This window comes from Neolamprologus brichardi, chromosome 18, assembly GCF_056152115.1.
Source record: "Neolamprologus brichardi isolate AB-2024 chromosome 18, ASM5615211v1, whole genome shotgun sequence".
Classification (NCBI taxonomy): domain Eukaryota; kingdom Metazoa; phylum Chordata; class Actinopteri; order Cichliformes; family Cichlidae; genus Neolamprologus; species Neolamprologus brichardi.
Window position 1 is genome coordinate 2,656,712 of NC_142121.1, and position 19,109 is coordinate 2,675,820.

At 37.8% G+C, this 19,109-nt stretch overlaps 2 protein-coding genes across 2 annotated transcripts; one reads left to right on the forward strand and one right to left on the reverse strand.

Annotated features, from left to right (window-relative positions):
• The first annotated feature begins 4,774 nt into the window (after positions 1 to 4,774).
• LOC148097277 (uncharacterized) lies at positions 4,775 to 6,805 on the forward strand. Its single transcript, XM_087831813.1, has 4 exons — positions 4,775 to 4,982; positions 5,833 to 6,096; positions 6,229 to 6,303; positions 6,657 to 6,805. The coding sequence occupies exons 1-4, from the start codon at positions 4,775 to 4,777 to the stop codon at positions 6,803 to 6,805; spliced, it is 696 nt and encodes a 231-aa protein (XP_087687939.1).
• Positions 6,806 to 11,393: 4,588 nt separating this feature from the next.
• Positions 11,394 to 12,670, reverse strand: LOC148097278 (uncharacterized). The gene is made up of 2 exons (XM_087832018.1): positions 12,277 to 12,670; positions 11,394 to 12,169 (listed from the first exon to the last, which is right to left on the reverse strand). Exons 1-2 carry the CDS (start codon positions 12,485 to 12,487, stop codon positions 11,994 to 11,996), a joined length of 387 nt encoding a protein of 128 aa, XP_087688144.1. The 5' UTR covers positions 12,488 to 12,670; the 3' UTR covers positions 11,394 to 11,993.
• Positions 12,671 to 19,109: the final 6,439 nt, after the last annotated feature.

The window sequence follows — 19,109 nt, forward strand, 5'->3', positions numbered from 1 at the left end:
CTAGCGCACGCAAGCTTTCAATTGAACTCAGTTACACAGCGATAAAAAGAAACACAAAAAATGGCAAGAAAAAAAAAAGTGATTGTCTGCCAAAAACTGATTTACGGTATTTGCCAAAAACTGATTGCTCGTATTTAAATTGCTATAATGACTTTTATATAACCTTTATTTATGCCGTTAAAAAAATCTAATCAACATTAAAAATGTATTTTGTAAGAAGTAGTTGGACAGCAGAAATGGCTCAAATATTACAATAGTTCTGTAAAAATATTTAAAGTGGGGATAAAGGACCGGATTGGTTATAATGTAAGTACAATAAAACAAAGTTGTAAAGATACTTGAAAAAACAGATAATTTTTTAATTCCATATGTAGCCTCTTTGTAAACGCTGTTCACCGAAGTCTATTTACCAACATGTGTAAAGATATTACACATAAAAAATACACGCAAACATTGGAAATCAGTTTTTGGCAGGCAATCACTTTTTGGCACAACACCTGTTGCATGACAGCCACGGGAAAAGAGATCGGTTGTTATCGGATTACGTTGTGGAAGAGAAATTGTTTAAGCCATGTTTCTGAAGTAACAAAGAGCCGACGGATGGCCTGGATATACCAAATATAACGTCCCAGAACATCCAGCTCACAGGTTAGGCTGCTCCAAGCATTTCCACAAAGGTCAGTCTTCTGTTGTAGTTAATACGTCATTTTTCTTAACATAATTGGTGATATAGGTTACAAGCAAGTCAGGCGCTGAACAGAAATTGTCGCGCTATGCTCCTTTGTTTATTGTGCATGAATAGTGAATTGTCCTGACACAATATTGCGTTTCGCTTCTGTTATTACCATGGTACATTGACAAAAACATATACTTTTATTCACAGGGTAAAACAGTTGTTTTGTATCACTAATAGCCCAGTACGATTACAGCATACAATATTATTGTCACTGCTACATTTCTGTAATGAACCAGAAATTATTTCCACTACTAATTAATTACCGTTGAGCTCAAAGGTCCTATTAATAAACGGTTAACGAATGTGTATTTATGAAGACGATTTGTGAGACTGGTAAACTTACCTTTGTTCGTACGGTGATCTTTCGTTCTACACGGTGCATTTCATGGTCCTGTGCCCATCCGTCGGTAAACTGTACCTGGGCTTGTTGCAGTGACCTGAAGTTACTAAACTTCATGAGTGTATGCACTCACTCCAAGAAGCGTATAATTATAGATATGAGCGTGGTGAAAGTGGGCAGCACGCTAACGTATTTTTTCCCTCTGTGTGCTCGTAAGGGTCTAAACCTTTCACTCCTTTGATTTTTTCCTCGTACCTTTTCTTTGCCTTTTCGTCGAGTCTGTCTTTGTACGGACCGGCACTGTTCTCCTTCGTTTTGTACATAACTTTTTTGGGGGTAAAGAAAAACCAAGAAGGTATTGGAACCGGAGAATGAACGTTTTGCTCCTGAACTATCTACAACACATGGTAGAAACCTGAAATTAAGACCAAGAACACTAGAGGTGAGACATGATCATTAATTAATATTAAAATTAATAAATGACAGATTTAGGGATATTTTCATAAACTATTTATTTACCAAAACAATACAAAACAGCATGGTAGCACAATATATTTTTTAACACAGCAACCTTTAAATATGAAAGGAGACAGAGAACGAAAGGTGAGAAAGAAGAATAAGAATAACACTTAATTGAGTTTTTGATGGCATTTTACACACAGTACTAATACAGTAACTAGAAAATATGGGAAAATACTGGCATCATATGCAGTACTTACTTCTGAAGAATTTATATGGGACCCTGAAAAACAGGACACAAGTGAAAGGCCTCCACCACTTGCTGATGTTGCTAAATCTGTGGAAGCGATGCCATAGCTACCACCAAACAATTCAGTTATTTTTACACATTTGGCAGCGTCTGCCTGAAGGGCTTGTTTCTTTTTGGCCCTAATTTTTTCTGCACCTCCTTTCCTCTTTTGTTCTCCATTTTCTTTAGTTCGTCTATAAGATTGCTAAACAAGGGAGCGGGTGCATCTGACCTCCTCGGCTGTAATTGGTCCAGCCCAGAGTCGATCGTGACCAATTGGCCAATCCAACACCTTTCATTATTTATACCCTTCCAAAAAAAAAAAAAAATCGATCGGCCCATAAAAACAAAAAATCGCCAGCGGCCCACCAGACAAATGCCCGGTATGCCCGATGGCCAGTCCAGCTATGGGGACGGGTATCGTTTAGGTTTTATCCGATACCAGTACCAAACCGGTACTTTTGTGTGTGTGTGTGTGCGTGTATATGTTAACAAAATTAACTAACACTTAAACAACTCCTTGGTGGCAGAGCCCCTGGTGTGGACGAGGTCCGCCCAGAGTTCCTGAAGGCTCTGGATGTTGTAGGGCTGTCCTGGTTGACGCGTCTCTACAATGTTGCATGGCGATCAGGGGCAGTACCCCTGGACTGGGAGACCGGGGATGGTGGTCCCCATCTTTAAAAAAGGGAAGAGGCCCCAGGGCAGACCCAGGACATGCTGAAGAGATTATATCTCTCGACTGGCCTGGGAACAACTTGGTGTTCCCCTGGACAAGCTGGAGAAGGTTGCTGGGGAGAGGGCTGCTGCCCCCGTGACCCGGCCCCAGATAATTGGAAGAAAATGGATGGATGGAACTAACTAATATCAAAATTTTCTGTAATTAATCGCGATTACATTTTTTCAACTTTATATTTAAGTTTGTAACTGACATTTATGCAATATAATGAAGTAAAACTGGGAAAGCTATGATGAGAGGTAAAATAATTTCTTTCTCACCACATAAAAAGAAAGAAGAAAACAAAAATATTGAGGAAGCAGAAAAAAACATCAAATCCCTAGAAGAAGCTACGTGTCACACCAAGATCAGGAAACATTGAACAAAATACGCAAAAAAAAAACCCTAGAATTAAATGAAATAATTATTAAAAAAAAGAAATTATTAGTACAAAGACTACGCTTACAACATTTTGAACATGGTAATAAATCCGGTCAATTTCTAGTTAACCAGGTAAGAAGAAATAAAGAAAAAAAAAACTATATGGGCACATATAAATCTCCAAAAGTTGATTCTGTTCATCTGGACGTAGCGTTTTCTGGGAGAAATGTTTCGTCACTCATCCAAGTGACTTCTTCAGTCTCAGCTGACTGCAGGTTTCAATCTTATAAACAGGACATTTGCATAATGACTGAAACCAGCCCACTGAAGGAGCAATGGGCTGGGAGGTCAGTTCCTTAATCTTAATTATGCAAATTCTCATGACCACTGACCAAAACCCACTGATCAATGGCCATGATTACCATTCACAGAGAGTTGGGGAATGGCTGCAATCGTGAATCTTTCAGTATAGTTCAGTATATAAAAACACAAAGATGGGGAACAATGCTGACATAACAGCGGTTCAGGGTCCTGTTCTAGGACCAGATTAAACAAACTCTGAGTTGATTAACTTGGACCCTCAATAGTAATCACAGAAAAAAAAATGTTGAAATAATATATATACAGTTCTTAATGTGATCATTACTTACCCAACTTGAATTTTCATTAAATGATTCTGGAATCCTAACTTTACATTTACACTTTTAAATCTGTGTGTGTGAAAGATGGTGTTATGGTCCCCTGATCCTCTGCTGCCTACCCACCATCTATCTTTCCTCCCTCTGCTTTCTATCTTTGTCTCTCTGTGAGTGTGGCATTTGTGGTGTGTGTGATGTTTGGCAGTTCTGCTGGTTCCTGCTCCTCCTCGGCTGGAGCACCTGCAGTAACTGATAATCAGTCCAGCACATCAGTTTGGAAGAATTTGACTCCATTTTTGACACAGAGCAGCTTTAATTCTGACATGTTGGATTTTCTCACATGAACTGCTCGCTTCCAGCTCTTTCACACCATCTTTGTTGGACTCTGTTGGACTTGGTTGTTGCAAAGCTCTATTTTTAACAGCAGGCATGGACACTTTGTGTTCCTACGAGGCTGCTGGAGCTGATTGAGGCCACTCAGTACAACACTGATGATTCCAGCAGACATGCCACAGCACATTTCAGAAGCATCCTTGAAGCATCTCTTTGCTCTGCACCACTAAAAATAACTCTGGATCTATTTTTTACAGAAGCTCCATCAAGCTGCAGAAAACAGAGGAAAATGTGCAAAACAGAAGAAACAGCAAAGGAAATCCTGTCAGTGTTGAAAATAGAAGAGCCTGTGCAGACCAACATGTTTCTCTTCTAAAATACACCAGGTGTGGTTTGAAGGACGCAACAAAACCACATCAGAAAGACATCAGAGACTCATCACATCACTCGCTGGATTCACTGGATTATTTTTCTCTCAACATTATTTGGAACAAAGAAAACAAACTTGACTGGTTTGTGTCATTGTGGTGCTGCATGGCCCACTTTCTCCTGAGATTCAGTTCACAGACACATGTTCTGATAGTTTTCTTCAGAATTTGCTGCTATAATTCAAAATTGATTGTGTGATTAATGATGGTGAGCCAGATGGGCCAAACCATGATACTATCAGCAGATGTTTCATTGTAGTGGTGGCATCATTGATGGGATAAATGGACTGGTGCTTATATAGTGATTTTCTATTTTCATGTGGACTAAAGTAGTGGACTGACCAACAGACTGACATTAACATCAGAGCCGTGCTGCTAGTGTGGCTAAAAGAAAAGAGAAGAAGAGACAGTCATGTTGATATGAACATTAGAGAAACACATCATGGAGCTGAAATATGATCCTGCTTCCTCATTTGGACTCATTCACCTCAGCTGACACGTTCAACAGCAGACAGGTTTTTGTAGCAGTCTGTCTCACTGTGAGAGGAGGATGGGGCTACCGCATCTTTGGCTCTGGAACTAAACTGTCTGTAACAGGTAAGAACAAACATTTATTTTCCTTCAGTTGTTTTATTGTAGAAGCTGAAAATGTGTTTAAAGTCAGTTTCTGCTGCTTCAGGCTTTACATGTTAGTTTTTCATCATTAGTAGAGAATTCATCTGCAGCCATTGTTACAGAAGAAAAGCTCAATAATCTCTGAAAACATGTTGAAATCTCACTGAACAACTAAAGTTCTTCTTTATTTCTGCAAATATTAGTGATGTTACAAATATTTAGGATTTGATCCTCTCAGTGATTCTGCTGGTTTTTGACACAAGATCATATTTGATGTTAAAATTAAAGTAATATTGATTTATAAATGTATTGTTAGGAGATTTTAACTTTACGTTGATGAAGAAAACTTATTTTTAATTGTCAAATATTTATGTGTCTACTTCAAAAAGTATCTTTTAGTAAACAAAATTTTTAAATGAGATACTGATTAGAAAATTCAGAAGCAACTTGATGTAAAAAAAAATGTAGGAAAAAATGACTTTGTTAAACTCAGATATGTATTTTTCACATTTATCATATGACCCTAAAATGTACATTGAATTAAAAGGGTAACGATGTTCAAATTGATAATTGTGGTATTGAAATGTACAAAGAAATCTGAGCTTTGGTTAAATTTACATAACAAAATTGAGAAATGAGACATTACATTGTTAAACCCTTTGTGCAGCATGGACTGTTTGGAAATGTGCTTTCTAAATACGCTTGACCTTGACCAAATGTGTTCGTTCAGAAAGCCGCTTTGTTAAGAATATATAAATATCTTTGTTAAAACGGACACTGTTAAAGACTTATAATAAAAATAATTAACATACATAATCTTTAGTTAACAAGTGATGATTTAATAGCAATATGTATTTCAGTTATTTCTTTTAAAACTAATAAAAGAAAACAACTGGAGGTAATCTCTGCATTGTTCAACCAGCAGGACCCAGAGTCCATGTGGAGGGGAGCAGCTCCCTGCTGTGTGTGCCCCCAGCCATGTTTCCTCCTCTGGTCCAGCTGTCATGTAAAAGACAGAAGAAGAACAGAGGAGAACTGGAGCTGCCCCCTGCTGAGGGAGAGCAGCTGGAGCTGATCCATGAACAAGAGAACAGCACATATAAATGTAACTGCTACATCAAAAATGTCAGCAACAGCAGAGTGGAGGCCCGAACACAACAAGGTAATGAAGGCTTGGTGACTGTGTTGAGCAGTGATTCAGCTTCATGTGGAGATGCTGTCAAAGAGAGCAGAGCAGCAGAGGACTGACATTTCTCACTGCAGCTCCAAACATTTGACTCCTTTTCTGTTTCAGAGCTTCCAGCTCCAGCAGCCTCCTGTCCTCCAGAGAGAGAGCCAGCAGACCTGCCAGCTCTGCAGCCAGCTGACTGTAAGATCACCTGCTGCCTCTCTGCATGGACAGCTCCAATGTCCAATGAGGGAGCTGGAACAAGTTTAGGGTCTTAAAGTTGCACTAATTGATCAAATCTTCATCCAACAAGCTCTGATAAAGCCACTGTACACTAGCTGCTCAGCACCAAACAGCAGACAGACCATAATATGTCAGAGATCAGTTTGTTAGCTGCTTGTGGAGTTCTTCTGCCCCCAAGTGGACACAAACACTACATCAATTCATCCACTTGAAGAAGAAGCTGTGACTGTTTCTATTTGGACTTTTTCTCCTTGATCTGAGAGGAATAACCCGACTGTCTGTCTGTCTCTTTGTGTCTGTCTGTCCTTCAGTGTCCTTCCAGTCTCAGTGCAGGGTGAAGCTGCTCTGCCTGCTGTACACAGTGCTGATAGTGAAGAGTCTGGTGTACTGCTGTGGACTCTCTCTGCTGATGATGCTCACAAACAAGGGAGCGTCCACCAACTGCACACATGCTGACTGACTGTTTCCTGCTCGCCTTTTCTCACCATCAGATCTCATCAATTCATCTCATTCATCACTTTGATCAGTGTTGTGTTCATGATGTAGTTCATTCCTCTTCTATTCTGTTTTTTTATTGCATTTTTATGCACACTCTATTCTAAAGTAGTATATATATGGACAGTTATGGATCAAATGGAAATTCCTTTAATAAACTGATCACTGATCAAAATAAATGTGATTTTTTTTGTCTAGTTTATTTTGATTTTTAATTCGGTCATGTATTCTAAAACAAAAAAATAAAGCTTCATATTTTATCATTGTTATAGTTACATTATTGTCCAGAGTGAGTTTTTTCATGCATTCAAAAAATCAGTAATTTTTGAAACCATGCTAACACTTGTTTGTCACATTTACATCTTTAGTTTTAAATTATATCCATTTCCAAACAGAACTCCTGCATCTGAAGAAGACAAAAGTCAAATGAATGATCCAAATGTACTAAAACATGTAAAATATTTAAACACAACTTTTAACCTAAATCATCTGAACTGTGACTGAATAGGTTTTTACATTCTGTGGATGAAAGGTTTGTGAACAGCGACACCTGGAGTTGTTTTGTATGTCAGAGAACACCAGACCTGTGCTTCATTAATACTTAGTGATACTTTTTTCAAAATACAATTCTGAAAATATTTTAAAACAATGATAAAATAATTATGATCACAACACCTCACACTCAACATTTACTTTTGAGGTAAAAGTATGGTATTCAGCAGATATTCATTTGGTTTTATTTGCTCTTTTTAAAAGTACTTTAAGAGGTTTTTAGTGCTGTTGGTATATATTAAAATGCTTGGCATAACTGGCAGATGTGAAATGTAAACGTGAGGTCAGAGGTCAAATGTGACATGACATTTGGATGCAGGCCACATGTGAGGTGCAGAATCCTCGTATTACTTCCTAAGTGTTGCCAATACGCACAAAGGCAGCAGCATTTTCAGCTTTAATCCTAGAGCTGAAAGACATTTTATGAAAATTTGACATTATTTGACCTTGAAGAAGAGCTCAGAGGAATAAAGTAATGTCAAATTCAGCATCTCCATATATATATATATATATATATATATATTAGGGAAGCAATGATACCAATTTTTTCAAACCGATATGATACCAATACTTGGATCTGAGTACTTGCCGATACAGAGTACAAAAACCGATACTTCTACTACACACACAAACACACACACACACACACACACACACACACACACAAATGCAATGAATTGGAAGACAGGTTTTATTTTATTCTCTGCCGATAATAAATAATATCTTAATAAAAATGACCACAAAAAAATTTCAAGTGAAAAATAAGCACTTCTGTTAAATTATTGCAGAGTCTCCACATTGTAATTTAACAAAATATCACTGAACTATTGGCACTCTCTCGAGCTTTCAGAATAATAAATAAACACTTCTGTTTATTTATTATATTTCATATCGCAGCTCGAGTATGCTGAGAAGACGATGCAATCCTATGTTTTCCACGACCGGCATTGGCTGGTCATCCAGAGCGATAAAATGAGTCGAGCCTCTGTTATTTTAACTGCCCGTGGATTTTCTCTTGACATTTTTCATCGCTTTTCCAAAACCTGAGTTAAAGTTGGCTGTTCCACACTGCTGACATTTTGTTTAGCCTAGCTACAGCAGCCTCCAGTTTCTCTTTTTTATCTGGAGCCGCCAGTCTCACTCGCCTAACCCTGTGCCTGTTTAGCGCGGGATGTCCCCCTAGTGGCCAATCTAAAAAACTACAACAGAAATGACAAGCCACCCTCTGATTAATGAAATAAGTTGGTATCGGTTCATGGTATCGGTTAACTTTTACGAGTATGAGTACACACACATTTTACAGTATCGGCCCCGATACCAGTATCGGTATTGGTGCATCCCTAATATATATATATATATATATATATATATATTCTCTATATGCTGTCAGTGCAAAAAATGACATTAAGAGGCATAGTTTTAAATAACTTTACATACCATTATCATAACTTTGACCTTCAGATCAATCTATTGACTTTGAAGGTCAGAGGTCAAATATGATATTTTAAACCTTTACACTTTACTTTCTCTAAGCTGACACGGCACTTGTGTTTCTTGTAGGTTATGAGGTTTTATGTAAATATTTTTATTTATTTATTTATGTATTTTATAAATCATTAAGCCGACCTTGAACATGACTTTACTCTACAAAGCTGAAAAATACGTTTTAATTGTTAATTAATTGTTAAGCTTTTTTGTTTAGGGACAGAATGACACACACACACTAGTGCTACCAAAAACACAATGTCCTTAACACTAATAATAATAATATCTGTATCTGTCTGCATGTGTCATATTAACAACACTTCATGTTAGAAGAAATAAATATGTTTCAGTAAATAAGATGCAAAAGAGGTTTTTTAATATTTATGAGCGGAAACAAAGAGACTGTTGGTGAATAAGCACACCAACAGGTTTTCTTCAGTTTGAAGAAGTCTTTGTTTTTCTAAGAATGAGGCAACAACGGGACTTTTGTGCTTCTGTATCGGGGGTTTCATGTTCTGTTGATCTGATAACAGGAACAGATGTACAGGAGGCCTTTTTGTAAACCCTCCCATATGAAGATAATAACACAAAAATCTATTAATTAATTAAATTAAATGAACAAGAACACAAACGACTGCACTAGTTTAAAAAACAAAGGTTGGACAAATGTGATATTTTGCATAAATTGTGACATGTGTTGATTGTTATACGTAGCTGTATATGTGCACAATGGTTATTATTGTGCAAGTTTTTTTTAATGTGTCACTTTTTTTCATTGTAAATGGTCACCAACGAACTCGTGAGTGGGTTTTTCACCTCTTCTTTTATTTCATCACAGTTGTTTTGAACTCATCTGTGAGTTGTTTCTCTCACAGATTAAAAACACTGATCATTGCAGGCGCAGCTGAAATCAGACCGACTTCCTGGAATCGTTCTTTAACCAGTGCGTGTAACTGTCAACATGTCATTAAAGTGAAAAACCGCAGCTAACGGTGTGGCGGCTGCAGCGTCGAAACCCACACAGCCCATCTGCTGCACGAGGAAGGAAGTGCTGATGCACTGACAACAGATTCACATGTAAGAGCTCCTTTTTCCACTGAGCCCCCTCCACCCACTCAGAGTTACACTCAAACAAACAATATTAATGACCCACTTTCAGTTGTTTTTGACCAAGTGATACGAAACCAACAAACCCGCCGTACATACTAGAGGGCTATGATCTGAATATAGTCGAATACTGAGAATATGAATTACCTAGAAGTTAAATTATCATGAAATAAATTAAGATATCTGTCATATTTATGGTGTGTTGACTCAGGATGTGTTGTGCTCGGTCATGACTTCTCCCTCCAGCAGCCTTTTGTCTCGAGATCACTGCTGTGAATCGGCGTTGCATTAATAAACTTGAGTTATTTGAACAGTTCAGATTAAGTCTGTAAAATCTGTTTATGAATTGATGCTTGAAGATTTATTATTTATTATTTGAACCAGATTACAGATTTGGACGGTTTATTTTCTGTATAATATTTTCACTACTTGAAAGTGTTATTTCTTAACTTAAAATTGTAAATTTAAATTTTAGAGGAAAAATAAAAAATGTTTTTCTGGTTAGTCTAAATAAGTCCAATTCTGGCCCCCGGGCCTCATGTTTGACCCCCTTGGTCCAAAGGTTAATCTAATTGAAAAAAACTTAAGTGAGTTCTCAATTTGCTTTTTACAGTAAATAAAAAAATTTTGTACTTAAAGAACTGTTTTTGTTAGATGTGGGTTAATAATTTTCTGTTCACTGTTACTGATGTTTTAAATGTTGTAATGTTTCTGCCACATTAAAGCAAACTCAGAGAAACTGCATAGGAATCATAAATAAACTGTATATGAAAAACTTTATTAACAAGTATTACAGACTCAATTTATTTTCCCTCTTCCTTTCTCCCTTTTCTTTTCCTCATTCAAGTCTGTCCCGTATCTAGCAAGTGAAAATAAAAAATAATAAATAAAATAAATGATAAAAGGTGAATCAAATAGACCATTACGGCAAAGCTGGGATGGTCCATTTGGTAAAGTAAGTCCGTTGGGCATCTTTCTTCGCCTTTAGACAATAATTCTGATGAAAAAGAACCAAACGGGACAGGAAAAAAAATAAAATAAAATAAAAAATTTGAGTTTCTTGTTTATTTTTGGCCATTTTATTTCTCTATGAATCAGTTATTATATTCGGTTGAGTCAAAAGTATCAAAATCTGATTCTAAAGAAATATTTTACTGGTGTTTACAACAAACTATAAAGCTTTTCATATATTTTTCATAGGGAATTACTCCACAATAATTATTTTTGTAAGCTTACTTTGCTACAGAAGACATAAAAAATGAAAAACGATATTTCAAATAATTTCTTCTTGAAGAAAGTCTGGTGCAGAAATAGATTTATTAAAATTTGACACTATAAAAGTCAAACAGACACTCATAAAAGTGAATCTGTAACAGCTAAAAGCTGAAAAGAATAAAAAAGATGTTTTTTCTTACAGTAACAAAAAAGTATTATTAATAAAACAATATTTAAAATATGAATGACATAAAATTACCAAAAGCTTCTTTTGTGAGAACTGTTCTCCCAAATCATGTTTTTGATAAATTATATACATTTTAGTCTTTAAAAAAACGTTTCTTAAAAAATGGTGATATAACAGGTGTTATCTCTGCGTGAGACGGGGTTCTCTTTTATTTTGACATTATGATTTTGTGTTCTTTTCCAAAAGCTTCATGTATGTATCGAATAATCATTTTGTACCGATGTGTTTTCCTTGGCACAGTTTGTTGCCGTCTATAAAACACAACAAGCTGTTGAACTGCGAACACAAGCAAAGTTTTTTTGTTTTTACAAATTAACAACAGCTTCTGTTTCATGTGTGCGATAGATGACAGGAAGTTTCTCATGAGGACAACTGTGTACAAAACTCTAATTATCTACAATAAGTCACATTCATTTTGAAGGAATATGTCACTCAAATGCAAAGTATTGCTGACAGTGAACATTTCAAGTCTGTCAGTAGCATAAATTCATCATGTATATATAGTTTTAACAGATGTAATTGAGAGATAAAAGCTGTATAAAGACAGTCAGTTAGCAGGTGTGCTGTTGGTTGAACGTCCCTTCTTTCTCGTGATCGCGAGCAGAGAGAGTCCACAGAAGTACGCCAGACTCTTCGCTATCAGCACTGTGTACATCAGACACAGCAGCCTCTCTTTAAACCAGTGTGGGGGAGGCGGTGGGGGAGGAGAAGGTCCTCTAATCTCTGTAAAAGAAAAGGAAAGAATTAACAAAGTCAAGTCAGTGACCTTCTCCTCTGCTCTCTGAATATTCTCTGACTGTTGAATCACTCAGTCATGAAGTGTTAATTACCTATTTTGTTTTGGCCGGTCACTTTGCCTTTCTCATGGTTGACTTCACAGAGGTATTTATATGAGTAGATATCACCCTGATCGAGCACCGTGATGGAAGTGATGCGTCCCGGCTCTTTGATTTCCAGCTGCTCCACCTCAGCAGGGGGCAGATCCTCCAGCCGGCCGTTCTTCTCTCTTTTCCAGGAGAACTGGACCAGAGGAGGAATCATTCCTGAGGCCTGACACACCAGGGCGCTCCTCCCCCCGAGGCTGGTGCTGTTTGCTGCGTTGTAAGCGGTCACCTCGGGCTTCACTGTTGGCTTATCTAAAGTTTAACAGCAAGCAGCACAGACACACATTCACACCGTCAGCAGCAGCTTCCAGCACGGCTTTCAGCCCAATCCTGGAAACTACATGGACCATAAGCATTAACCACTCATATACACATACACAGTATGTACTGCACATATGTACCATGATTTATCACAAATCGTCTGCAGTTTTATATGTGCATCTTAATAACAGAATTTATTTTTTATCTATTATACAGAAAATTTAAACTATGTCATTCATAATCATTATTATCCAAACTTCCCTGTGAATAAATGGAAATATACAGATTATGTTGGTATAATAGCTACAGTGAAATATTACTATGAATTATGGCTAAAGAATCCACAATACTAAGTATATGATAAATGCATTACTAGTCTACAATGACATAAAGATACATATTAGTTTATATGTGTATCCTGGGAAATCACTGGCCTGTTTTTTCCAGATTAGACTAGTTTGTGGTTTTATCTGAATCCTCTACAGGTGAGGTCCTGAAGTCTTGTCGTTAAAGATAAACGTCTCTTAAATCCACAAGACGATGTTTGACTTGCTCTGCTGCACCTTTAGAAGTGCAAAGTAATTTCTGCTCATGTGTATGTTTCACTGCTCACCGGCTCACTATTAATTCTTTTTATTTCTTTATCTACTTTTTTAAAACAACTGTTCAGCAAACCAGCTGTCTCTGCTATCTTTGGATATATTTGCTTCACGTTTGTCATGGTTGCACAGTCACTTATCAAATATATTCAAAGATAACTTCCTCTCATTCTAAATAGCAAATTTCACATTTGCGCTGTTTTGATGAAAAATCATTGAAACAATACACAACAACTACCAAGAGATCTTTTCTAGCACTTAACTCACTTTAACTGTTAAGTCTAATATTTAGTAATAAATCATTTAAACCTTCTCTAATGAAGGCTGAGGTACGGTACCAGAGCAGGCTCTTCCTAATTGTCACATCCTTCATACAGTTGTTTTATTTGGTCATGTTAAACTATAAAATTGAAGAAATATATTAACACCATGAACCAAAATGTAATTATATGTTTGTGCCACATCATTTTTTTTTATTATTATTATTATTTATCATCACCAATTTCTTCAAATCCTGAAAAATAATAATGTGGATGATCTCTGGGTTTTCATTTATTGGAAAATCACTAAATTATGGAATAAATATAGTATCATCAGAATTCAAGTATTTTTAGACATTGAATTTATAACACTGAATTTTTATCCTCCAAATTTCCCTGCAAAAATATTCACCTGCAAAAATTCACCTGCAAAAATTCACCTGCAAAAATTCACCTGCAAAAAATTCACCTGCAAAAATTCACCTGCAAAAATTCACCTGCAAAAATTCAACTGCAAAAGTGATGAACTTTTGACCCAAGCCAGAGCAATCAGCACTAGATTGAGTCGAGCGGCTCTCAGCCAATTAAATTACGCTGTTTGATCACATGACACCGTTAGTTAGTGTGTCTCCTAAAAGAGAGCTGTTTAAAGGTGAGTGATTAAGTTTTTCTCCTAAATAGAGATCATTGCAGAACGCCTAGTCCTACTTAAAATCCCATTCATTTTTATTTTATTTTATCATCTACTCGAACTAAGGAAAACGTTTGACTAACTCAAAGACAATTTCCACGCCTCCCCTGCCTGTCTGCAGAGGCAGTTTTGAATTTAGGAGCAGCAAGATGGAAGCAGCAAACCCTGGCGGTTCTCCGGTAAGTATATTGTTTTTTATCTTCAAGTTTGTCTTTTGAAACGTTAATTTTATTTAAATCCATTGCTCACGTATAAAGTACACGGACGGGGTCTTTGCTCAACTCGTCTGAGGCGTGTCTCACTAAGCGCTACATGCTAGCATCCTGCTAACCGAGCTACCCTTTACATGCTGTGCTTTAGAAAATAGGATACTCGTTAAAAAAATACTCCGCAGATATTGATAGATAGATGAACACTGCAAATATAATGTTGGAAACGAGAACGGCCTTTGGTGAAGGGGTAAAATACACCATGAATAAAGCCATAGAGTGAATGGCTGCCATGGTTGCAGAACGGCCTGATTTAATGACAAGAAAGGGGAAGAGTGAGGTGAAGTGAACCAAAGCCACAAAACACGGTCAGACAAGGCGGCAAAAGGGCAGTGATCTGTCCGTCAGTATGAAGTTGGTGTGTGCTTTGGTGAACAAAAACTCGAGACGGTAGCAGGAAGATGTGAGACTCGTGTTTCACTGGAATAGTGGTGAATTAAAACATCCATTGTTGGGGACATTTAGGTGTAAATGCATCCATACAGGCGAGACAGAGGCAGACCAGACAGTGAAGAAAACAAGGCAAACATTAGAAATATTAAAACGGAAATATAGGATTAATGTAACATACAATTAGGGAAAATGTAAGGAACACAATGTAAATGATATTGTAAAGTCATTAAAACAGCATACTCTGATTAAAAGAAACATGTAATTGGGTAGGATAATGATAATGATAATAATAATAATAATAATAATAATAATTATTAAAAAAAAAAAAACATGTACAAGATGGGTATGTATACTTGTACCCAGAATTTAACAACTATAAAGTTGTAGCATGTCAGTACCTTACCCCATCCATTATATCCACACTTTCAGAAAAGGATATGGTCAGTATCTTTACAAATACTATCTAAACTTAAACGGGATATTCCCTCTGCTTCTTCTGCTTCTCGTATACACCCTCAGGGTTTGTGATCAGCCAGCGGCTGATATGATAATTAATCCTGTAAAATAATATTATTTCGGTTTATGAATCTGTTTGCATGGATTTCTCAATCCGTTTCCACTGTTAGCAGAAGTTGTGCATGCAGTTTTGGCGTGCTGCTCTCCAAGCTGCGTTAAAGTTGGAAGTAACTGGCCGATGTTCCACTGTTGAAGATCAGCTGTGCCCATTTGTTGCACATTGTGGGAATGGAGAAGTTGAGGCCCTTGCAGGCTACCCACAATTTCCCCAAACTGAGTGATTATACATCTTGCTTCCATATTTGTATCTTGTGTCACTAAAAATACATTTTATTTTAATTTTATACATTGATTAATGACCTGCAGAATCTCCTTATCATATTAAGTGATTCATAATTGTCACTTTATGCTTTCTCCATCTCTAAAGTGATGACATCCTTGCATTACATCCTTTAGGTTCATTTTCTGCAGGCAGGTTTCTGACAGAGAGCAGGCAGATTTACACTTTAACATGCAGCGATCTATAGATGGACACATAAAGAAATGAAAAATTACATGTATGTGCTAACTTTCTAAACACTGTTACATTTATGATAAAGTAGATTAAACACATTTATGTCGATCTTGGCTCATAGTTCTTGTCTTTAAATTTACTTTGTGTGTGTTTCAGGTCCTGCACTCTCAAAGACTGAATGAACCAGCATTGCAGCCATGGGTCACTGTGAGCATCACAGGGAAGGTTGAAGCCGCCCACTGCACCTGTAAGGCCGGAGTCGCGGAGACCTGCACCCACGTCACTGCTCTTCTGTTTAATGTAGAAGCAACAGTGTTGATCTGTGGCACAAAGACTGTTACAGATGAACCTGCATGCTGGGTTTTGCTGGGTAATGTGACCAAGATACAGTCAGAGGTTGGCCATAAGATAGACTTCTCCTCTTCAGCTGCCAAAAAAGGCTCTTGATCAAAACATAAACAGACCATCTGTAGTGACAGGTAAAAGGAGCCGTCCTCAAAAAAGAAAAGTCCCACCTGCTCCTGTGGAGGAGTTGTCACTGCTATAATGCCATAATGTTTTATCTAGGGGTCTAGATTTATGCCTGTAGTGCACTGCCGTGTAAATAATTTGCATTTACTGAATATGTACTGACTGAGTCTCACTGTTCAAAAATTAAATAAAGAAACAAACTAATTTTTGCCTTTTTTTTATTAAAACCACTTCATAGAACATCACATCAGTTACAATGTAGAATCCATGTCACTGGAGCATTTTGATTCAATAAACAGTAGAAAGGTGAGCTGTGAAGACCAAGGACAACTGCAGTTCACAGGTTTTCTAAGGAATCCCAGAAGATTGCATGGTGTCATTGCCCAGCAGTTGTTCCCAGGACATATGGACTCAACCTCAACAATCCCTCACACTGAGCAGCATGAAGTGACAGTGCAGAGGAAAAACTCCCCTTTAACAAGAAGAAACCTCCAGCAGAACCAGAACCCGGTTCAGTACCAGCAGCCATCTGGGTTTGGAGGAGAGAGACACAGAATGACCAAAAGTATATTTTTTTATGTGATTGACTGTTGTTGTAATTCAAGCCCTGAGTGTAGAGCAGGTAAGATATAAAGTTGAATCCTAAATTCCATGCAGAGTGTTTAGTTTATGACTTTTTCACCTGGTCATTTCTTGATGAACGGATGGTCTTTCAGGGTTGACCAAGCTGGTACCCTGGCCACCTTGACTCTGTTCTCTGCAAGATGTTGCAAAAAACAAAATCATATGGAGACAATATTGGACACAAAAAATATATAACAATTTAGTTAAATGTAGCATTAACTCATAAGTCTTGCTAAAGTAAACCTTGTATTATGATTCATCACAGCAGCAGTTCGGTTGGATGATGTCAGCAACTGCAGCAAGTGTCTTGCTGACTGAATAATTTCATCTTGCATAATCTGAAACAAACACATAATTTATAAATTGTTTCTGTCTTTAACATTCAATAAAATCTAAGAATTAATCATTTATTAGATACCAATATGAATATGTCTACCATAAAACTTGTGTTAAGCAAACTTAAATTCAATCAAGATGGTCTGGTATGCTACAACTTTATAGTTGTTAAATTCTGGGTACAAGTATACATACCCATCTTGTACATGTTTAAAACAATAACAAACAAACACATGACGAATTAAACTGAATTTAATTTGACTTTAAAATCATGCTGTGTTCGTCATGTGAGCCATGATGACATGAGGTGATGACTGTGTTTGATATGAAGCTGAATCCAGTGTATGTAGTGAACTTTGTGCTGTATTGATGAGTAGTTTAGTGATCAGAGTCCATGTAGTTTCCAGGATCAGACTGAATGCAGTGCAGTGCTGGAAGCTGCTGCTGACTGTGTGAATGTGTGTCTGTGCTGCTTGTTGCTGCTGTCAAACTTCAGATGAGCAGGTAGTGAAGCCCGTGGTGAGCGTGTACCCAGCAGCATCCAGAGCCCACCTGGAGGGGAACAGCTCCCTGCTGTGTGTGGCCTCAGCCATGTTTCCTCCTCTGGTCCAGTTCTCCTGGAAAAGACAGAAGAAGAACGGCGGAGAAGCGGAGGAGCTGCCCCCTGCTGAGGGAGAGCAGCTGGAGCTCAGAGAGTCGGGACACACCATTGCCATCAGGATGGTTGATGGGAGCGATTCTGACACATATAAATACAGCTGCTGGGTGAAGCACGAGGGGGGCACAGTGGAGGCCCAAACACAACAAGGTAATGAAGGCTTGGTGACTGTGTTGAGCAGTGATTCAGCTTCATGTGGAGATGCTGTCAAAGAGAGCAGAGCAGCAGAGGACTGACATTTCTCACTGCAGCTCCAAACATTTGACTCCTTTTCTGTTTCAGAGCTTCCAGCTCCAGCAGCCTCCTGTCCTCCAGAGAGAGAGCCAGCAGACCTGCCAGCTCTGCAGCCAGCTGACTGTAAGATCACCTGCTGCCTCTCTGCATGGACAGCTCCAATGTCCAATGAGGGAGCTGGAACAAGTTTAGGGTCTTAAAGTTGCACTAATTGATCAAATCTTCATCCAACAAGCTCTGATAAAGCCACTGTACACTAGCTGCTCAGCACCAAACAGCAGACAGACCATAATATGTCAGAGATCAGTTTGTTAGCTGCTTGTGGAGTTCTTCTGCCCCCAAGTGGACACAAACACTACATCAATTCATCCACTTGAAGAAGAAGCTGTGACTGTTTCTATTTGGACTTTTTCTCCTTGATCTGAGAGGAATAACCCGACTGTCTGTCTGTCTCTTTGTGTCTGTCTGTCCTTCAGTGTCCTTCCAGTCTCAGTGCAGGGTGAAGCTGCTCTGCCTGCTGTACACAGTGCTGATAGTGAAGAGTCTGGTGTACTGCTGTGGACTCTCTCTGCTGATGATGCTCACAAACAAGGGAGCGTCCACCAACTGCACACATGCTGACTGACTGTTTCCTGCTCGCCTTTTCTCACCATCAGATCTCATCAATTCATCTCATTCATCACTTTGATCAGTGTTCACAAATGTTAGTTATGATGTGTTGTGCTTATTTTGCCTTTTTCTTCAACAGTTAGAAGATCATCTGAAATAAATCCATCTTTACATGTATTGTTGCTCTGAGTTAGAATTATTTTTGTACTTATTGTGACTTTTATTGTAGTAACAAAAATCATCAGGAATATTTTTATCACAAGTTTTCAGTTTGATTTGTTTTTCTTTGATTTTCAAATGTCAAACAGTGTAGTTGTGTTTGTGTGAATAATAAAGATTTCAAG

Excerpts from the sequence above, each read along its gene's own strand:
- LOC148097277 (XM_087831813.1), top strand. The coding sequence starts at position 4,775 with ATGATCCTGCTTCCTCATTTGGACTCATTCACCTCAGCTGACACGTTC. Across the intron at positions 4,983-5,832 it reads TGAAAATGTGTTTAAAGTCA|GTAATCTCTGCATTGTTCAA; the intron begins GTTTCTGCTGCT and ends AAACAACTGGAG. Across the intron at positions 6,304-6,656 it reads AGCTCTGCAGCCAGCTGACT|TGTCCTTCCAGTCTCAGTGC; the intron begins GTAAGATCACCT and ends TCTGTCCTTCAG.
- LOC148097278 (XM_087832018.1), bottom strand. The coding sequence starts at position 12,487 with ATGATTCCTCCTCTGGTCCAGTTCTCCTGGAAAAGAGAGAAGAACGGC. Across the intron at positions 12,170-12,276 it reads GACCGGCCAAAACAAAATAG|AGATTAGAGGACCTTCTCCT; the intron begins GTAATTAACACT and ends TTTCTTTTACAG.